Here is an 18,924-nt window from a genome sequence, read left to right as displayed (position 1 = left end):
ATCAAGTAACTACAACATAAATAGTAGAGAATAAAGGGACCTATATGGCAGTATGGTTCTACGTTGAACTTGAAGTGGTAAAGTATAAATTCTAGGTAGATAGTGAAAACTTAGGCTGGGCGTGATGGCTCATGTCTGTAATCCCAACACTTTGGGAGGCTGAGGCGGGTGGATCACTTGAGGTCAGGAGTTTGAGACCAGCCTGGCCAACATAGTGAAACCCTGTCTCTACTAAAAATACAAAAATTAGCTGGGTGTGGTGACATTTTGGCCAGGCTGGTCTCAAACTCCTGACCTCAGGTGATCTGCCTGCCCTGGCCTCCCAAAGTGCTGGGATTACAGGTGTGAGTCACCGTGCCCAGCCTATGATTTCTTTCAGTAGCAATCGGCATACAAATCTTGCTCATGTTGTAGATTTATACCAAAGTATTTTATTTCAGAGGAGCTATTGTGAATGGTATCGTTTTTAAATTTTAGTTTCCAGTTTTCATTGCTTAAATATAGAAATAGATGGATTTTGGCCGGGCACAGTGGCTCACGCCTGTAATCCCAGCACTTTGGGAGGCCGAGGCGGGCGGACCACCTGAGGTCAGGAGTTCAAGACCAGACTGACCAACATGGTAAAACCCGGTCTTTACTAAAAATACAAAATTAACTGGGATGGTGGCGCATGCCTGTAGTCCCAGCTACTCAGGAGGCTGAGGCAGGAGGCTCACTTGAACCCAGGAGGCAGAGGTTGCAGTGAGCCAAGACAGCACCATTGCACTCCAGTCTGGGCAACAAGAGTGAAACTGTTTCAAAAAAAAAAAACAAAGAAATGGATGGATTTTATGTGTTATTCTTGTACTCTACACCTATAGATTTCCTGGGATTTTCGATATAGAAAATTATATCATTTTTGAATAGGGGAAGTTTTTATTTTTTACTTCTTCCTTTTCTTTTTTTTTTTTGAGATAGGATCTTACTCTATTACGCAGGCTGCAGTGCAGTGGTATAATCACGGCTCACTGCAGCCTTGACCTCCCCAGGTTCAGGTGATCCTCCCACCTCAGCCTCATGAGTAGCTGGGACTACAGGTGCACACTGCCATGCTCAGCTAATTTTTCTATTTTTTTGTAGAGACACAGTTGCGCCATGTTTGCCCAGGCTGGTCTCCAATTCTTGGCTCAAGCAATCCACTCGCCTTGGCTTACCAAAGTGATAGGATTACATGCATGAGCTACCGCGCCCAGCCCTTTTATTTCTTTTCATTGCTGTATTATGCTGGCTAAGATTCCAGAACATAGAATTGATGAGAATGGACATTCCTGCCTTGTTCTCAACCTTAGGGAGAAAGCATACAATTTTTTTTTTTTCTCTCTCTCATACACCTACACACAAATATACTTATATTCAAATGAAGGCAAAATGAAGATAATTTCAGACATACCCGAGACAAACCTGAGAGAATGCATTATCAGCAGACCTATACTGTAACAAATCCTAAAAGAAGTTTTAAAATGTAAAACCATTTCCTTTTTTTCTTTCTTTTTTTTTTTTTGAGATGGAGTCTCATTCTGTCGCCCAGGCTGGAGTGCAATGGCGCAATCTCGGCTCACTGCAACCTCTGCCTCCCAGGTTCAAACAGTTCTCCTGCCTCAGGGCCTCCCGTATAGCTGGGACTACAAGTGCCAGCCACCATGCACGGCTAATTTTTGTATTTTTAGTAGAGACAGGGTTTCACCATGTTGGTCAGGCTGGTCTCAAACTCCCGACTTCAGGTGATCCACCTGCCTCAGCTTCCCAAAGTGCTGGGATTACAGGCATGAGTCACCATGCCCGGCTAATGTAAAACCATCTCTATTAAATGCAATGACTGAAGAAGTTATAGCTTAAGAAAAGTGGAAATCAAAGAAACGATGGAATCTCAGGAAACTCTCAAAGAAGAATTTTTTTTTTTTTAGACAGAGTTTTGCTCTTATTGCCCAGGCTGGAGTGCAATGGTGCAATCTCAGCTCACTGCAACCTCTGCCTCCTGGGTTCAAGCAATCCCCGTGCCTCAGCCTCCCAAGTAGCTGGGATTACAGGGGCGCGCCACCACACCCAGCTAATATTTGTATTTTTAGTAGGGACGGGGTTTCACCACGTTGGCCAGGCTGGTCTCAAACTCCTGACCTCAGGTGATCCACCTGCCTTGGCCTCCCAAAGTGCTGGGATTATGTGTGAGCCACCACGCCGAGCCAAATTTTTTATTTTTTGAGACGGGATCTCACTCTGTCATCTAGGCTGGAGTGCAGTGGCACGAATATGGCTCACTGCAATGTCTCCTAGGCTCTAGTGACCCTCCAACCTTAGCCTCCCAGGTAGATAGGATCACAAATATGCATTACCGTGGCTGGCTAAGTTTTTTGTATTTTTTGTACAGATGGGGTTTCACCATGTTGCCCAGGCTGGTCTCAAACTCCTGGGCTCAAGTGATCTGTCTGCCACGACCTTGCAAAATGTTGGGATTACAGGTGTGAACCACTGCACCCATCCCAGCACTTTGGGAGGCTGAGGTGGATGGATCACTTGAGCCCAGGAGTTTGAGACCAGCCTGGGCAACATGGCGAAACCCTATATCTACAAAAAATACAAAAAAAATGCACCTGCGGTCCCATCTACCCAGGAGGCTGAGAGAAGTCGCTTAAGCCAGGAGACAGAGGTTGCATGAGAGGAGATCATGCCACTGCATTCCACCTTAGGTGAAATGTTTTTACCTTATCTCAAAATAAATAAAGTGCTGGGATTACAGACATGAGCCATCATGTCTGGCCCTCAAAGAATAATTAAGAATGATTGGCCAGGCGCGGTGGCTCACGCTTGTAATCCCAGCACTTTGGGAGGCCGAGGCGGGTGGATCACGAGGTCAGGAGATCGAGACCATGGTGAAACCCCGTCTCTACTAAAAATACAAAAAAATTAGACAGGCATGGTGGCGGGCGCCTGTAGTCCCAGCTACTTGGACAGGCTGAGGCAGGAGAATGGCGTCAACCCGGCAGGCGGAGCTTGCAGTGAGCCAAGATCACGCCACTGCACTCCAGCCTGGGTGACAGAGCGAGACTCCGTCCCAAAAAAAAAAAAAAAAAATGATCAGGAGGCCGGGCACGGTGGCTCACTGGGAGGCCGAGGCGAGCAGATCATGAGTTCAGGAGTTCGAGACCATCCTGGCCAACATGGTGAAACCCCGTCTCCACTAAAAATACAAAAACTAGTTGGGTGTGATGGCGCATGCCTGTAATCCCAGCTACTCGGGAGGCTGAGGCACGAGAATCGCTTGAACCCAGGAGGCAGAAGTTGTAGTGAACTGAGATCACACCACTGCACTCTAGCCTGATGACAGAGCAAGACTCTGTATCAAAAAAAAAAAGAGAATGACCAGGAGTTAATTAGACTTCAGAAAGGAGGAAGGGTTATAGAAGAGAGAGATGGAAGTAGGACATTCCAGACAGAGGGAATGGTATGAACAGAGGGCAAATTTCAACTTTAACCCATGGACAATCACTAAAGGGTATTAAATCAGACAGTGTATGGTCAAAATTGTGGGTAGCTTCTCATTTAAGTGCCAGAGGTATTTTCAAGTGGGGATATAAACATTTGTTTGTAGTTTGCATAGAAGGAGACAAAGCCAGGAGGCAGTAGGTGACAAAGAGTAAACTGGAATAAATCTTCAAAACGGACTAAAGACCTTTTTGTTTTGTTTTGTCTGAGAAGGAGTTTCGCTCTTTCACCCAGGGTGGAGTGCAATGGCAAGATCTTGGCTCACTGCAACCTCTGCCTTCTGAGTTCAAGGGATTTTCCTGCCTCAGCCTCCCAAGTAGCTGGGATTACAGGCGCCTGCCACCACACCCCGCTAATTTTTGTATTTTTAGTAGAGACGGGGTTTCGCCATGTTGGCCAGGCTGATCTCAAACTCCTGACCTCAGGTGATCCACCCGCCTACATCTCCCAAAGTGGTAGGATTACAGGCATGAGCCACCGTGCCTGGCCTAAAGACCTTTTTGAGAATGATATATGATATATGAGTATGGTGTATGAGTGAGGGGGGATACAAGATTATGGGGATATGGCAACACGGAGACTGGAGAATTCACATATGCAATTCTGGTGAGTTCGTATACCCTTACAAGTTCATTCTTTTCCTTTTTTAAATTAAAAAATATTTGTTTGTAGAGATGTGGTCTCACATTGTTGCCAGGCTGATCTTGAACTCCTAGGCTCAAGCAATCCTCCTGCCTCAGCCTCCCAAAGAACTGGCATTATGGGTGTGAGCCACTGCACCAGGCCCAAGTTCATTCTTTAACTCCAGACTAAAATGCTCTAAGTAGTAATAAATAAAAGTCAATGATGTAGCAACTTTGTGAGAATTCTTTTGATATAGATGCCATACCTTACCTTCATTTGTGTTTCTAATGGTGTTTGTGCCAAGAAAGGAGGTTGTCCCACCAACATTTCAAAAAGAATAACACCAACACTCCACCAATCACATAACTGTGTGTATCCTAAAATAAGATATCAAAGTTAGTTATTTATAAGCACGTTAAAAATGCTCAGAATAAAAATTAACATTAAATCACCAATTTATACCGTAAAATTAATACTTTTATTATAAGCCTGAAAAATAAGGCATATTCTAGTGTCGTTTTGGCTGGTCTAAAGGCCTACTGAGAATATATATGAAAGAAGTGCTTTACCTGTTCGTAGCAACACTTCAGGTGCAATATAATTGGGAGTCCCAACCAAAGAATGTGCTAGACATCGCTGGTGCTGGCGTGCAGCTCTCCGCTCTAATGGCTTCAGTCTGTCTCCACATCGACAGCTTGAGGGATCCCCCCATTCATTACTGAAATCCATGCTATCTTGCCGTGGATGGTCACCTGCACAACAAAAGAATAAATAAATAAAGTCAACAAGGACAACAGTAAACCTGAAGTCTAATCTTCTGACATCATGGTTTAGGGTTAACAACATTCTCCCTTGTGACAAACTAAGACACAATGTATGCCAAATCACTGACGGTGTTTATTACCAATTAGAGCCTGCTTCCTGAGATGTCAATAGGAAGGATTTTACACTTAAAAAAAATTAGCCTAAGATTTAGTAATTTATGCAATGTTAAATAATAACAATATGAGTCATGGGGAGATTAAGAGTTTGTTATTTAGCCCACTCCCTGTTACTACTCTGGACAAACTTTCAAACAAATTAGATCCGTCTTTCATTCAATAAATGACAGTGATAAGACAAAGCTCTGGTTACATTCTAGTAGGAAAAGAAACAAAACAAACAATTACACATATAAGAAACAGTGACATACCCTACACAGAGAATCAACACAGGGTGATGTAACAAATGTGACTGGATAGCTACATAGGACTGAATGGCCAGGGAAGACCAATTGAGAAGGTGACTTCAGCTAAACCGTAAAAAAACAAGAAGGACTCAACCATTTAAAAATCAGGATTAGGTATTCCACACAGAAATAACAGCAACAGAGAGAAGACCAGTGCAGCTGATAAAGGGGAGAACTGTAGGAAATGGGGCAAGAACCGTAAGAAATGTGGCAGGAATACACGTGGGTTTTGCAAGCAATGGTCTGCCTTTTACCTCAAGTAAAGTGAAAAGATATTGCAGAGTTCGAAGCAAGAAGATAACAGTATCTGATTTATGCTTTAAAAAAAAAAAAGAGTTCTTTATGGGTCATGTGAAGTTTGAAAGGCCTATTTGAAATCCATGTGAAGATAGCCGGGAAGCAGTTGGATAGAGAAATTACAAATTTCAGAGAAAGGCCATTTCTGGAGAGAGAGATTTGGAAGTCACTGACATATAGATGGCATGAAGTCACCTAGAATATAAGAAATTAACCTAACTGTAACATTTATCTGGGATGTTTGATTAAAATATGATTTCCCTTTGGGAGGCTGGGGTGGGTGGATCACGAGGTCAAGAGATTAAGACCATCCTGGCCAACATGGTGAAACCCCATCTCTACTAAAAATACAAAAATTAGCTGGGTGTGGTGGAGCGCACCTGTAATTCCAGCTACTCGGGAGGCTGAGGCAGGAGAATCGCTTGAACCCAGGAGATGGAGGCTGCAGTGAGCTGAGATCGCGCCACTCCACTCCAGCCTGGCAACAGACCAAGACTCCATCTCAAAAAAAAAAAAAACCAAACAGGCCGGGCGCGGTCACTCACGCCTGTAATCCCAGCCACTTTGGGAGGCCAAGGCAGGTGGATCATGAGGTCAGGAGATTGAGACCGTCCTGGCTAACATGGTGAAACCTGGTCTCTACTAAAAATACAAAAAAAAAAAAAAAAAAAAATTAGCCGGGCATGGTTGCAGGCAGCTGTAGTCCCAGCTACTCGGGAAGCTGAGGCAAGAGAATGGCGTGAACCCGGGAGGTGGAGCTAGCAGTGAGCCAAGATTGCGCCACTGCACTCCAGCCTGGGCAACAGAGCGAGACTCCGTCTCAAAAACAAACAAACAAACAAAAAACAACAACAAAAAGATTTCTATGCCCCAGTGAAGATTTTTGATCAAAAGACGGGAATAGAGCCTAGGAATCATGTTTTTAAGAAGCTTTCCAGGTAATAATTCAGTCAAATCTGGGGAGACACTAAATTCCACTATGTCAAACATTAAAGTAGGTTCAATTGTCTCAGTTCTACCCATTTTAATGTCAATCTACTTGTGTTCACAGAAGTACAGGAGGCTAATAATACTTACCTCAGAATTGTTGTGAGCATATTAGAATATATTGTTAAGCACCTAGTACATAGTATTTAACAAATGTTAGATTGACTTACACTTCCATTAGCGCTTGGAGGGATCTTGGTGAGGCAGTGTGGTGTAGTAGAAATAACATGGGCCCTGAAATCAGACAAACCTGGGTTCAAAGCCTAGCCCTTACACTTGATTTCTGTCTGACCTTGGGCAGGTTACTTCATCTAACTAGGTGTCAGTTTCTTCATCCTGCCTCACAGTGACATTGTGAGGATAAAATAGGATCAAGGATCATAAAGTGTTTAGGGTTATATAAGTTGTGTAACAGTCATGTAATGAAATCCTAAATAGTTGTGAAAATAAACGTTACATGCAATAACATGGAGGAACCTCAAACAAGTCAACATAAAGAATATATATAGATTATATTTAAATAAAGAATAGGCAAAATGAAATAATATATTATTTAGAGATACATACATTTGTGATAAAAGTATCGATAAAAATAACCGATTATAAAGTTCTGAAATAATAATTATCTTTGTGGAGGAGAAAAGGGGAAGTGATTGTTTAGGGGCTTCTAAAGTACTGATAATCTAGTTCTTTAACTGAATGGTGGATATGAGGATTCATTAAAAAATTATTTTTAAAATGTTATTTGGCCAGGCGCAGGGGCTCATACCTATAATCTCAGCACTTTGGGAGGCTGAGACAGGTGGATCACCTGAGGTCAGGAGTTCGAGATCAGCCTGGCCAACATGGCGAAACCCCATCTCTATTAAAAATACAAAAATTAGCCAGGTGTGGTGGCGGGTGCTTGTAATCCCAGCTACTCAGGAGGCTGAGGCAGGAGAATCACTTGAACCCAGGATGGGGAGGTTGCAGTGAGCCAAGATCGTGCCACTGCACTCCAGCCTGGGCAACAGAGCGAGACTCCATCAAAAAAAAAAAAAGTTATTTGTCTGACATATTTTCAAATAAAATGTACAAGGTGTGACTCAAAAATGTTAATAATATTTAGAAATAATCAAGTCTAGCACATTCTTTCATTTTATAAGTCTAAGTGCCTAAAGGATTCACCCAAGTTTATCCAACAGAATCAAGACCTGACCCACATCTTCTGGCTCTCATCCAGTGATGATACCATCTTATATTTTACTACATCAATAAATTACATTATTATAAACAAACTAAATTTTATGAGTTTACTTACCACTCTGATAGTACTTAGAATCGTGTGTCCATCTGAAGCCAGTGCAGAGGCCAAAGTCAGTCAATTTAATATGACCATCACGATCAATCAAAATATTATCAGGTTTAATATCTCTATGAATAAAACCCATTTTATGAACACTTTCAACTGCACAGGTAAGTTCTGCTATGTAGAATCGTGCCAGATTTTCTGGAAAGATGCCCATTCTAATTAATAGGCTCATCATATCACCCCCAGGAATGTAGTCCATTACAAAGTATAAATTGTCTTTATCTTGGAATGAATAATATAGACGAACTACCCATTCATTGTCAGCTTCAGCCAGGATATCTCTCTCAGCTTTAACATGAGCGACTTGATTTCGAAGAAGAACATCTTTCTTTCGAAGAGTTTTTGTTGCATACAAAGCCTTAGTATCTACTTTTCTTGCTAGACAGACTTCACCAAATGCTCCTATTCCTAGTGTCTTTATCTTCACAAACATAGACTTGTCCATTTTAGCCCTTTTAAGACGGATGTAATTAGATTCTTTTTGGCAAAGCATCTTTCTCATTTGATCCTGGGCATCTTGAGATAATCCAACCTAGGCAAATAAACTAGATGTTAAATAAGAATAATCTTCTTCAATATTGAATATTAAGAAATAGCTTGGGAAAAATTCAGGCATATATTTAAAGGTTAAATGCATAATTTTTAATAAAGCATGTTAGAAATCTAGAAAACATTTCAAAGGAAATTAATGATCAAAAGTGCAGCCTAAGGGGTAGTTAAAAGGATATTCAAAGTGAGTACATATGCAAATTCAGCTGTGGAGCGCAAGAAGAGGGTACCAGATGAGTAAGCTTTCTACTCTTCTGTAATGCACTCCGAAAAAAAGGAAAAAAAAAAAAAAAGGTTCTCAATGTGCAACAAACATCTGTTAACATGCATCTTCATTTATCTCTCTGTTATATGCTTCTCTTGGTGGAATGCCTAGGCCTCAAATATTCTTCCTATTTTGTCTTTCATGAAAAAAATTCTTCCACTCCAGGCTCATTTATTCTAAAAAATTAATGTACCAAAGAACAACAAAACAATGCCTTTTCTAACCCACCAGTCCTTTCCTTATTCTCAATAAATATACAACAGTCATTAATAATCTTTCCTTTTCTATTTTTCAGGGCATTAGAGTAAAGGTGCGACTCACGGTCCACCACTAACACAAATTGCAAAGGGTTTCTCCTACTTCGAAAAGAACAACCTGGTTGTTTACAAGATATCCTTTGGATATTTAGGAATACTTCAGTGTGACTCATGAAGATATCAAAAAATAGATTAAAAACAAAAACTAACTTCTAAGTATTATAGATATGGAATGCCTGGATTTAGAAGGGAGAAACATTTTGGCTAATTAATAAAGAATTAATTAAAGGGTTTAAATAGAAAAGAAATTCAGTTGGAAAAGTGGGGTCTAATTCTAGAAATACAAGACTAAAATAGAGCAACCACATGCTTCTGTTAGGATTCACATTTGCATGCAAAATCTTTTAAGAAGGATGGCATGCTAGACTCAGTTCAGAACTGTTTCTCTTAAAATCTTACTTGCCTACACAGTAATGGAGACTACAGAAGTCAGCAAAGCTTCCAACACCATAAAAGTTTAAATCAGCTATTAGTGAAAGTGAAGAGGAAAAAGGAAAAAAAAACTAAGAAAATACACATAGACAGAATTTAGTAAGAAATCCTAAGAACTAAAATATGGATAAGTCATAGAAATTATGGTATTTCTCATTTAATAAAATACAAAATAGAAATAACAATACTGTAAAATCAGATTTGTTAAAATCATTTTAAAAGAATGGTTCAAGTATATAAAGGTGTTTAATCACAAGGTTAAGCCTCTCGGATTGTGAGTGACAGATGTAAGATTAGGAGTCAAATCTTTGAATTCTAAGCATATGATAAAAACAATAATGGCTGGCGCAGTGGCTCACGCCTGTAATCCCAGCGCTTTGGGAGGCAGACGCGGGTGGGTCACGGGGTCAAGAGATCAAAACCAGCCTGGCCAACATGGTGAAACCCCGCCTCTACTAAAAATAAAAAATTAGCTCAGCGTGCTGACGGGCGCCTGTAGTCCCAGCTAGTGGGGAGGCTGAGGCAGGAGAATTGCTTGAACCTGGGAGGCGGAGGTTGCAGTGAGCCGAGATGGCGCCACTGCACTCCAGCCTGGCAACAGAGTGAGATTCCATCTCAGAAAAAAAAAAAAAAAAAAAAAAGATGATCGTACTACCTTAATATCCAGTGAAGAGATCCATGTGGAATGACAACACAGATTAAAGTGTGTTTACTTACTCTGATCTCCCTTTTAGTATAGTTTGATTAAATAATTGTAGCACATTTTTCTCCAGTATATTATAAAAATGAAATGAGAAGGGAGAAATATAACTGAAGGGAACTTCTTTTACACTTTTTAATAAGATCTATGTGATGAATAAACCTATAAACTCCAAATTTTCTACAAGTAAATGTTTCGTAAGTATATCAAGAGATGAGACCCACGTATTTCTTTTTTTTTTCTTTTTGAGATGGAGTGTCGCTCTGTCACCCACGCTGGAGTGCAGTGGTGTGATCTCGGCTCACTGCAACCTCCGCCTCCCAGGTTCACGCCATTCTCCTGCCTCCAGCCTTCTGAGTAGCTGGGACTACAGGCACCCGCCACCATGCCCGGCTAATTTTTTTTGGTATTTTTAGTAGAGACGGGGTTTCACTGTGTTAGGCAGGATGGTCTCGATCTCCTGACCTCACGATCTGCCCACCTCAGCCTTCCAAAATGCTGGGATTACAGGTGTGAGCCACCATGCTCGGCCTGGGACCCACATATTTCTAGTCTATTTTTAAATGTTGTAAGATATTGTATGAAACCTAGAAGACAACCCTTCCTCCAATTTTCATATAAAGGTATTATGTACACCTAAACTGTATACCACAAATTATATTTTTCTTAATTTACATGAGATTTTATCATAGGAAATTCTGAATAAATCTTGAAATACTAAAATAAAATGCTACAATCAAAAGTACTTTAATATTTATTCACTTTTAAATTCTATAACTGATAATATGTTGTATTTAGCTATAAAAAGAAAGAAAAATACTGGATACAATATTTTAAAATAAACACCAAGCAAACAGATGATTAAGTATAAAAATGCACATTTTAAAAGGTTTTACCCGCATCATTTCATTCTCTAATTGTTTTTTACGATGTAGACGCTGCTGATGAGATTTGAGTACATTTTCTACATGTTGCTCCATAAAGAATTTAAATGCTTGAGGAGAATAACTTTGAATACGAGATTCCCTTCGCTCTTCATCTTTCTTGTTTTTCCTAACAGTAATGGGTGAAGTTGTAATCTGTTTCTTTTCTTTATCCCCACTATCAACATTTTCATAACTCTTTTCACTCTCATCTTCCTTGGGCAAGCTTGGCTGATCCTCTTTGCTAGGCTTACTGATTGATTCGTATGGAGGAACAGATGGGTTTTGGTGCAGCAGATGTTTTGGGTAGGGTGGTGGTGGTCCTTGATAGTTTGGAGCTTCAGCAACAGGTGGCATCACAGTCACATTTGAAGCGGTTCCCTCAGGAAAAGGACTGGGTTGAACAGTTTGAATTGGCTGTGGTATCCAAGAAGGGTGTGTAGGTGCTAAAGCAGTCTGTAGCTCTGGTTTTAATACACGCATACTTTTCACAGGCTGTTGAATAGGAGCTGGTGTAATTGCAGTGACTGTTGTAGCGGAAGCCTGAGAATTAGCAGAGTGACTTGCTCTATTTCCTAATGGGTTATTAAAAGAATTTGACCTCACTGGTATGTTAGGTTGCCATGTAGGGATTTCATGCCCGCTGCTCGGGGATGACTGGGCTGGAGCAGAAGATGACTGAGGCCAGTTTGTTTGCAGTCCAGGTACATTAATGTTATATAGTTCCATGTTATGACTATTTCTGTTTGGCACCATCATAGACTGAGGAATATTTCCATTTGTATATGACGAAGGAGCAGCCGATCCCCCTGTTTGTAAAGCAGAAGGGCTTTGTCCATTAGCTGCGGTCAGAGGATATGGAGGTGGTGGCTGCCGATTCACAGTGCCAGCAGGCACAACATTTTGGTGTATCATGAACTCAGTTTGTCCAGTACCATTCTGCATTCCAGGTCTCCCTGATGGAAAGTTAAATTTGCTAGAACTCTGCATGATGATTGGTTGTCTGCCAACAGGAACAGAACTAATGCCTCTCTGTCCCTGATTAGGAGGATTCATGGGGGAAGTGTTGAGAGGTGGTGGAGGATAGCCCTCTTGCCATGCCCCAGGTGGGACAGGAGAGATTCGGGAGATTACGTATTCCATGTTTCCAGAATAGCGCTTTGTTTGAGAGTTTGGTTCCCATGAAGGGGGAGGTGGAGTTGTACCTCTTGGAGGGGGAGTCTGGCCTCTTGGAGGTGGTGGAGGAGTAACACTCCTTACTTGAGGTGGTGGTGGGGGGTTCACTCTCTGTCCGTTGCTAGGGTGAGCTTGAACAAATGCTGATATACCAGATCCAGACAAAGGTCTTCCTACATCTGTCTGTGAGTTGGGACTCTCAGAATGATAGGCCACACTTTCTCCTAGTGGTGGGCCATGCCTCTGAGGAACTAAGGATTCTTTAGAACCTTTCCAGCTCTGTTTGCGGTTAACTGATTGTTGCACATTCCCTGCGGTTATAAGAGAGATAAAGAGAAAAAAGAATCATGTTTTTAACCTCTCATTTTTGAAAACCTTAGCTTGCAATTCTGATTTTACAAATGATACTCAATTCTCTTTCAAGAATTATAAAAATATAAAAAGTTCAAGTGATCTCTTGTACAAAATGGTGACTGTAGTTAATAACAACATATTGTACTCCTGAAAATTGCTAAGAGAGTAAATTTTAAGTGTTCTCACTACAAAAAAATGATATGTGAGGTAATAATACATGTTATTTAGCTCAATTTAGCAAAAAAAAGAAAAAAAAAGAGTTATAAAAATAAAATTTCACTAAGTGGTTTCCTTTTACCTTTTAGAATTTTATTTATTTTTGACCAGGCGTGGTGGCTCACGCCTGTAATCCCAGCACTTTGGGAGGCTGAGGTAGGCGGATCACTTGAGGCCAGGAGTTCGAGACCAGCCTGGTCAACATGGTAAAACTCCATTTCTACTAAAAATACAAAAAATTTAGCCAGGCGTGGTGGTGTGCCCCTGTAGTCCCAGCCACTCGGGAGGCTGAGGCAAGAGAATTGTGTGAACCAAGAAGGCCAATGCTGCAGTGAACTGAGATTGTGCCACTGCACTCCAGCCTGGGTGACAGTGCAAGACTCCATCTCAAAAAATATATATATATTTTTGAAGAGATATAATTTCATATATATGCATGTATATTTGTAAATTATTAGAGGTAGCATTATTAGGCCAAAGGGCATATCTATTTGTAATTTTCATAGCTACTACTGATTTTAAATATATTTTAATATATATATATTTTTAAATTGAGACAAAGTCTCACTCTGTCACCCAGGCTGGAGTGCAGTGGCACAGACTCACTGCAACCTCCGTCTCCCGGGTTCAATTAATTCTCCTTCCTGAGCCTCCTGAGTAGCTGGGACTACAGGCGTGCGCCACCACGCCCGGCTAACTTTTGTATTTTTAGTAGAGACGGGGTTTCGCCATGTTGGCCAGGCTGGTCTTCAACTCCTGACCTCAAGTGATCCGCCCGCCTAAGCCTTCCAAAGTGCTGGGATTACAGGTGTGAGCCACTGCACCTGGCCTTTTAATATGGTTTTTAAAACAGAAAAAGATAGTAGGCTATAATTAGCTGAACATTAAATAAGGTATAGATTTTACAGAAACTGTCTTTAATGGAATTTCCAAATCAATAAAACAAGCAAAAAAATACAATACCAAAAAAAGGATGTATTTAAAATAGAATAGTCCAGCCACTTAGGAAAAATATACAAGATAGATTGGTATAAAGATAATACATATATACATTCCAGAAGGACTAAAGGTTTAAATATTAAAGATGAAATCATGTAAGTACTAGAAAAAAACAAGACCATTCAATAATATTGGGGTACCTCTTGCGAATGTCTTCCTAGGCATGACAAAAGTAGAGATCTAAATACAAACACTCATTACCATTAAAAACAAAACAAAAAAGAATACTAATAAATTTGAAAGGTCAGCATCATCCTGGGCAAAAATATATCTGGCAACACATCTGAGAAAAAAAGTGGTAAAATGTGGTAAATGTTCATAATGTTCAGTTTAACACTCCCTTTCATCTAGGCTGGACAGCATTTTGGGTCTACAATCTCGAAAGAGGAGCCAGACGAAAAGCGAGTAAATAATGTTTGGGGAACATTATCATTCTGGATAAACCGGACAAGTCCTCTGGCCATCAGGCTCTTTCTCACTTTCCTCAGAGGCCAGCTGAGGCCAAATACACCATGTCACTCATTCAGCTTTTAGAGTAAACAGTCACCCCTGTTGTTCTGCGCCTCCCACAGAGCTCTCCATGTTCTTCCACTTCCCGAACCTTTCCACTATGCCCTCTGGATCCACTCGGTTCCACAGCCAGCAAATGTGCCTTATCAGTAACCTCTCCTCCAAGCTTTCTTGCCACCTCCTTGAAGCTGGTTTTTTTCTGCTGATATTACTTTCCTTTCAGCCCTTTGAAATTAAGGTTTTCTTTAAAAATAACCTGGCCAAAAGATGGGGTTCTAACATTTGTTCTTACAGGTTGATATTATTCCTTTTAAAAAGCCAGCTCTTTTGAAGTTCATGCTATGTAGGAGGCCACACTAATTCCTCTCACCTAATGAGCTCCTACCTATTTGCTCTATTTCATTCAGCCACAGCTTCAGCATTCAGTCTACCCTAAGCCCTGCCTTCATCCTGTAACCTCAATATCCACAAGGATAAACCATCTATTGCCCTCATAGCTCAGCTTCTTGATGTCCCCTCTTCCACTCCATATCAAGTATCATTCTCATGATTGTATTTCAAATTTTGGTATCACTCGTATCTGCTCTTGTTTCAGAATCACTACTTTAAGGTTTATACGCTTATACTCTCAGACCACAGCTCCTTCTTCTGTTTACTCCTACTGCAAAAGTTTTTAAACTTTATTGAGTAGCAACCTCACCAAGATCTCCAAGATTTTTTTTTTTTTTTGAGACAGAGTCTTGCTCTGTTGCCCAGGCTGGAGTGTGGTGGCATGATCTCGGCTCAGTGAAACCTCTGCCTCCTGGGTTTAAGCAATTCTCCTGCCTCAGCCCCCTGTGTAGCTGGGATTATAGGCAGGTGCCACCACACCCAGCTAATTTTTGTATTTTCAGTAGAAATGGGGTTTCACCATGTTGGTCAGGCTGGTCTTGAACTCCTGACCTCAGCTGATCCGCCCACCTCAGCATCCCAAAGTGTCGGGATTACAGGCATGAGCTACCGCATCCAGCCAACATCTCCAAGGTTAATCCCCTCCTTTATCAGTCCTCCTTTTTCTTATTTTTATTCTTTTGAGACAGTCTTGATGTCACCCCGGCTGGAGGGCAGTGGCATGATCATGAATCACTGCAGCCTTGAACCCCTGGGCTCAGGCAATCCTCTCACCTCAGCCTTCCAAGTAGTTGGGACTACAGGCATGCATCACCATGCCCAGCTAATTATTTTCTTTCTTTATTTTTGTAGAGATGGTGTCTAAGTTGCCCAGGCTGGTCTCAAACTCCTGGGCTCAAGTGATCCTCCTTCCTCAGCCTCCCAAAATGCTAGGATTATAGGCAGGAGACACTAAGCCTAGCCTATTTTTAAAACTTTTTGTAGAGACGGGGTCTCCTTAATATACCCAGGCTGGTCTCGAACTCCTGGCTTCAAGCAATCCTCCCACCTTGGCCTCCAAAGTGCTGGGATTACAGGTGTGAGCCACTGTACTTGGCCCTCCTTTTTTTTTTTTTTTTTTTGAGGCTGAGTCTCGCTCTGTCGCCCAGGCTGGAGTGCAGTGGCACCATCTCGGCTCACTGCAAGCTCCGCCTCCCGGGTTCACGCCATTCTCCTGCCTCAGCCTCCTGAGTAGCTAGGACTACAGGTGCCCACCACCACGCCCGTATTTTTAGTAAATATTTCTGTATTTTTAGTAGAGACAGGGTTTCACCGTGTTAGCCAGGATGGTCTCGATCTCCTGACCTCACGATCCGCCCGTTTTGGCCTCCCAAAGTGCTGGAATTCCAGGCATGAGCCACCGTGCCTAGCCTGGCCCTCCTCTTTCTTTATGACACATTTTATCCAACTTAAATCCATGGTCTATCACTTTGTTCTTCCCTCTCTATTCTTTTTCTCCAAGATCACCTCCTTTTTATTCATTCATTAAATATTTGTGTTTTTTTTTTTTTTTTGAGATGGAGTCTCGCTCTGTTGCCCAGGCCGGAGTGCAGTGGCGCAATCTCGGCTCACTGCAAGCTCTGCCTCCCAGGTTCACGCCATTCTCCTGCCTCAGCTTCTCCGAGTAGCTGGGACTACAGGCACCCGCCACTACGCCCGGCCAATTTTTTTGTATTTTTAGTAGAGACGGGATTTCACCGTGGTCTCGATCTCCTGACCTCGTGATCCGCCCGCCTCAGCCTCCCAAAGTGCTGGGATTATAAGCGTGAGCCACCGCGCCCGGACTATTTGGGTTTGTTTGTTTTTTGACATGGAGTCTTCACTTTGTCACCTAGGCTGGAATGCAATGGCGCAATCTTGGCTCACTGCAACCTCCGCCTCCTGGGTTTAAACGATTCTCCTGCCTCAGCCTCCGAAGTAGCTGGGATTACAGGCGCCCACCACCACGCCTGGCTAATTTTTTGTATTTTTAGTAGAGATGGGGTTTCACTATGCTGGCCAGGCTGGTCTTGAACTCCTGACCTCGTGACCTGCCCACCTCGGCCTCCCAAAGTGCTGGGATTACGGGTGTGAGCCACCGCACCCGGACCGTTAATTAAATATTTACTGCGCATCAACTATATGCCAGGCACTGCTCTAAGCAATCCAATGACATTGGTAAACAACAGAACATCCCTGGCCCATGGAACCTACATTCTTGAAGGAGAAGCCAGACACAAAGCAGGTGAATAAATAAACGAGGTAACTTCAGGGTATGATAAATGCTCTGTGAATGAAACATAAATGGCATCAAATGACAGAGACTAACAGGAGGCTAGAAAGGGATAAGGGCTCCTCTGAGGGATAATATATGAGTTCAGACTGCACAGGCCAGGCGCGGTGGCTCAAGCCTGTAATCCTAGCACTTTAGGAGGCCGAGGCGGGCGGATCACCTGGGGTCAGGAGTTCAAGACCAGCCTGGCCAACATGGTGAAACCCTGTGTCTACTAAAAATACAAAAATTAGCTGGGTGTGGTGGCACATGCCTGTAATCCCAGCTACCTGGGAGGTTGAGGCAGGAGAATCACTGGAACTCAGGGGGCAGAGGTTGCAGTGAGCTGAGATAGCGCCACTGCACTCCAGTCTGGGCGACAGAGTAAAACTTTGTCTCAAAAAAAAAAAAAGACTGCATAAAGGTCCTGAGGTGGGAGCTTGGTATTTTCCAAGAACAAAATAAACCCAGTATGGCTGTAGAACAGTAAATGAGGGGGGAAAGTGGTATTGGATGGGATCTAAGAGGTAGCCAGGCCATAGACAAGGAATTTGGACGAATAAGAAGCCGACAAAAGTAGAGGAGTATGCTCTGATTAAGGATTTAAATTATCCTTTCGGGCTGGGCACGGTGGCTCACGCCTGTCTCAAAAATAAAAATAAAAAGAATTACCCTTTTAGCAATATTATCGATCTTATTTTGTACTTGTTTAGTGAAACTCCAGTCAGGGATAATTCCAGCTATCTTTTTTTGTTGTTGTTTTTAACTTACAAGAAAAAGTGATGCAGTGGGCAGACTGATTTTACTATAATTCAGGATCAGCATCCTTCGATGGCCTCAGCACCACCTGGAAACTCTTTCTATAGTCTCCACTATCGCCAGTCCTCAGTCTCCTCAAACTGCCTGCTCTATTCCTTACTCATCACTCTTAGAAAATGACTTGGTTTTCTATTTCAGAGAAAACAGCAGGCATCAGAAAGTACTCTCTTAGCTTCCTTACATAACCTAGGCCCGTCTGCTGCTGTTAGAGAAAAATGGCTGTTCCTCTATCTAAGGCTAAATAGTCCCTCATGCTATGCTCTGGATCCTATTCCTCCCGGTTTCTCAGGAAGCTTACTTGATCCTCAAGTATCTCTTGAATATTTAATTTCATCCTCTTAACTGGAGTCTTCCAGTTATCTTTTAAACATGTTTAAGTCTTTACTTAAAAAAAAAAAAAATAATTAAGACTCTCCTTCCACTCCCATATATAGAGCTCTACTTCAAAGTGTTATCTGGTGCTGGTCCACAAACTGACATAAGATATATCACAAACTGACATGAGATTAAGTATAGAAATGGAGAGTGAGGATTGAGAAACATTTATAGAAATTTGACAGAATAAACTTATGTCTGTTAAATACAATGATAAACTATTTAAACATATATATATGTATTTCTTTCTTTTCTTTTCTTTTCTTTTTTTGAGACGGAGTATTGCTCTTGTTGCCCAGGCTGGAGTGCAATGGTGCGATCTCGGCTCACCGCAATCTCTGCCTCCCAGGTTCAAGTGATTCTCCTGCCTCAGCCTCCCCAGTAGCTGGGATTACAGGCATGCACCACCATGCCCAGCTAATTTTGTATTTTTAGTAGAGACGGGGTTTCTCCATGTTGGTCAGGCTGGTCTTGAACTCTCAACCTCAGGTGATCCACCCGCCCCAGCCTCCCAAAGTGCTGGATTACAGGTGTGAGCCACTGTGCCCAGCCTAAACTTATATTTTTATGTCATTTAAAATTTTAACTTTCTTTTTTTTTTTT

At 41.9% G+C, this 18,924-nt stretch overlaps 1 protein-coding gene across 4 annotated transcripts in view; it reads right to left on the bottom strand.

The window, feature by feature from the left end:
• The window catches only part of LOC116463238 (serine/threonine-protein kinase LATS1), a 58,659-nt gene that overhangs the window by 10,856 nt on the left and 28,879 nt on the right, over positions 1–18,924 (bottom strand). For all 4 annotated transcript variants that reach the window (XM_032146264.2, XM_058434514.1, XM_058434515.1 and 1 more), the window contains 4 exons: positions 11,166–12,679; positions 7,956–8,538; positions 4,713–4,895; positions 4,414–4,520 (listed from right to left, as the gene is read on the bottom strand). In XM_032146264.2, coding sequence (XP_032002155.1) covers positions 4,414–4,520; positions 4,713–4,895; positions 7,956–8,538; positions 11,166–12,679 — 2,387 coding nt within the window. The remainder of the gene's footprint in view (positions 1–4,413; positions 4,521–4,712; positions 4,896–7,955; positions 8,539–11,165; positions 12,680–18,924) is intronic.

Source organism: Hylobates moloch, unplaced genomic scaffold, assembly GCF_009828535.3.
Source record: "Hylobates moloch isolate HMO894 unplaced genomic scaffold, HMol_V3 SCAFFOLD_29, whole genome shotgun sequence".
In the NCBI taxonomy this organism is placed as follows: Eukaryota; Metazoa; Chordata; class Mammalia; order Primates; family Hylobatidae; genus Hylobates; species Hylobates moloch.
The sequence above is the reverse complement of the archived record's forward strand: the minus strand, read 5'-3'. Positions and strand labels throughout refer to the sequence as shown.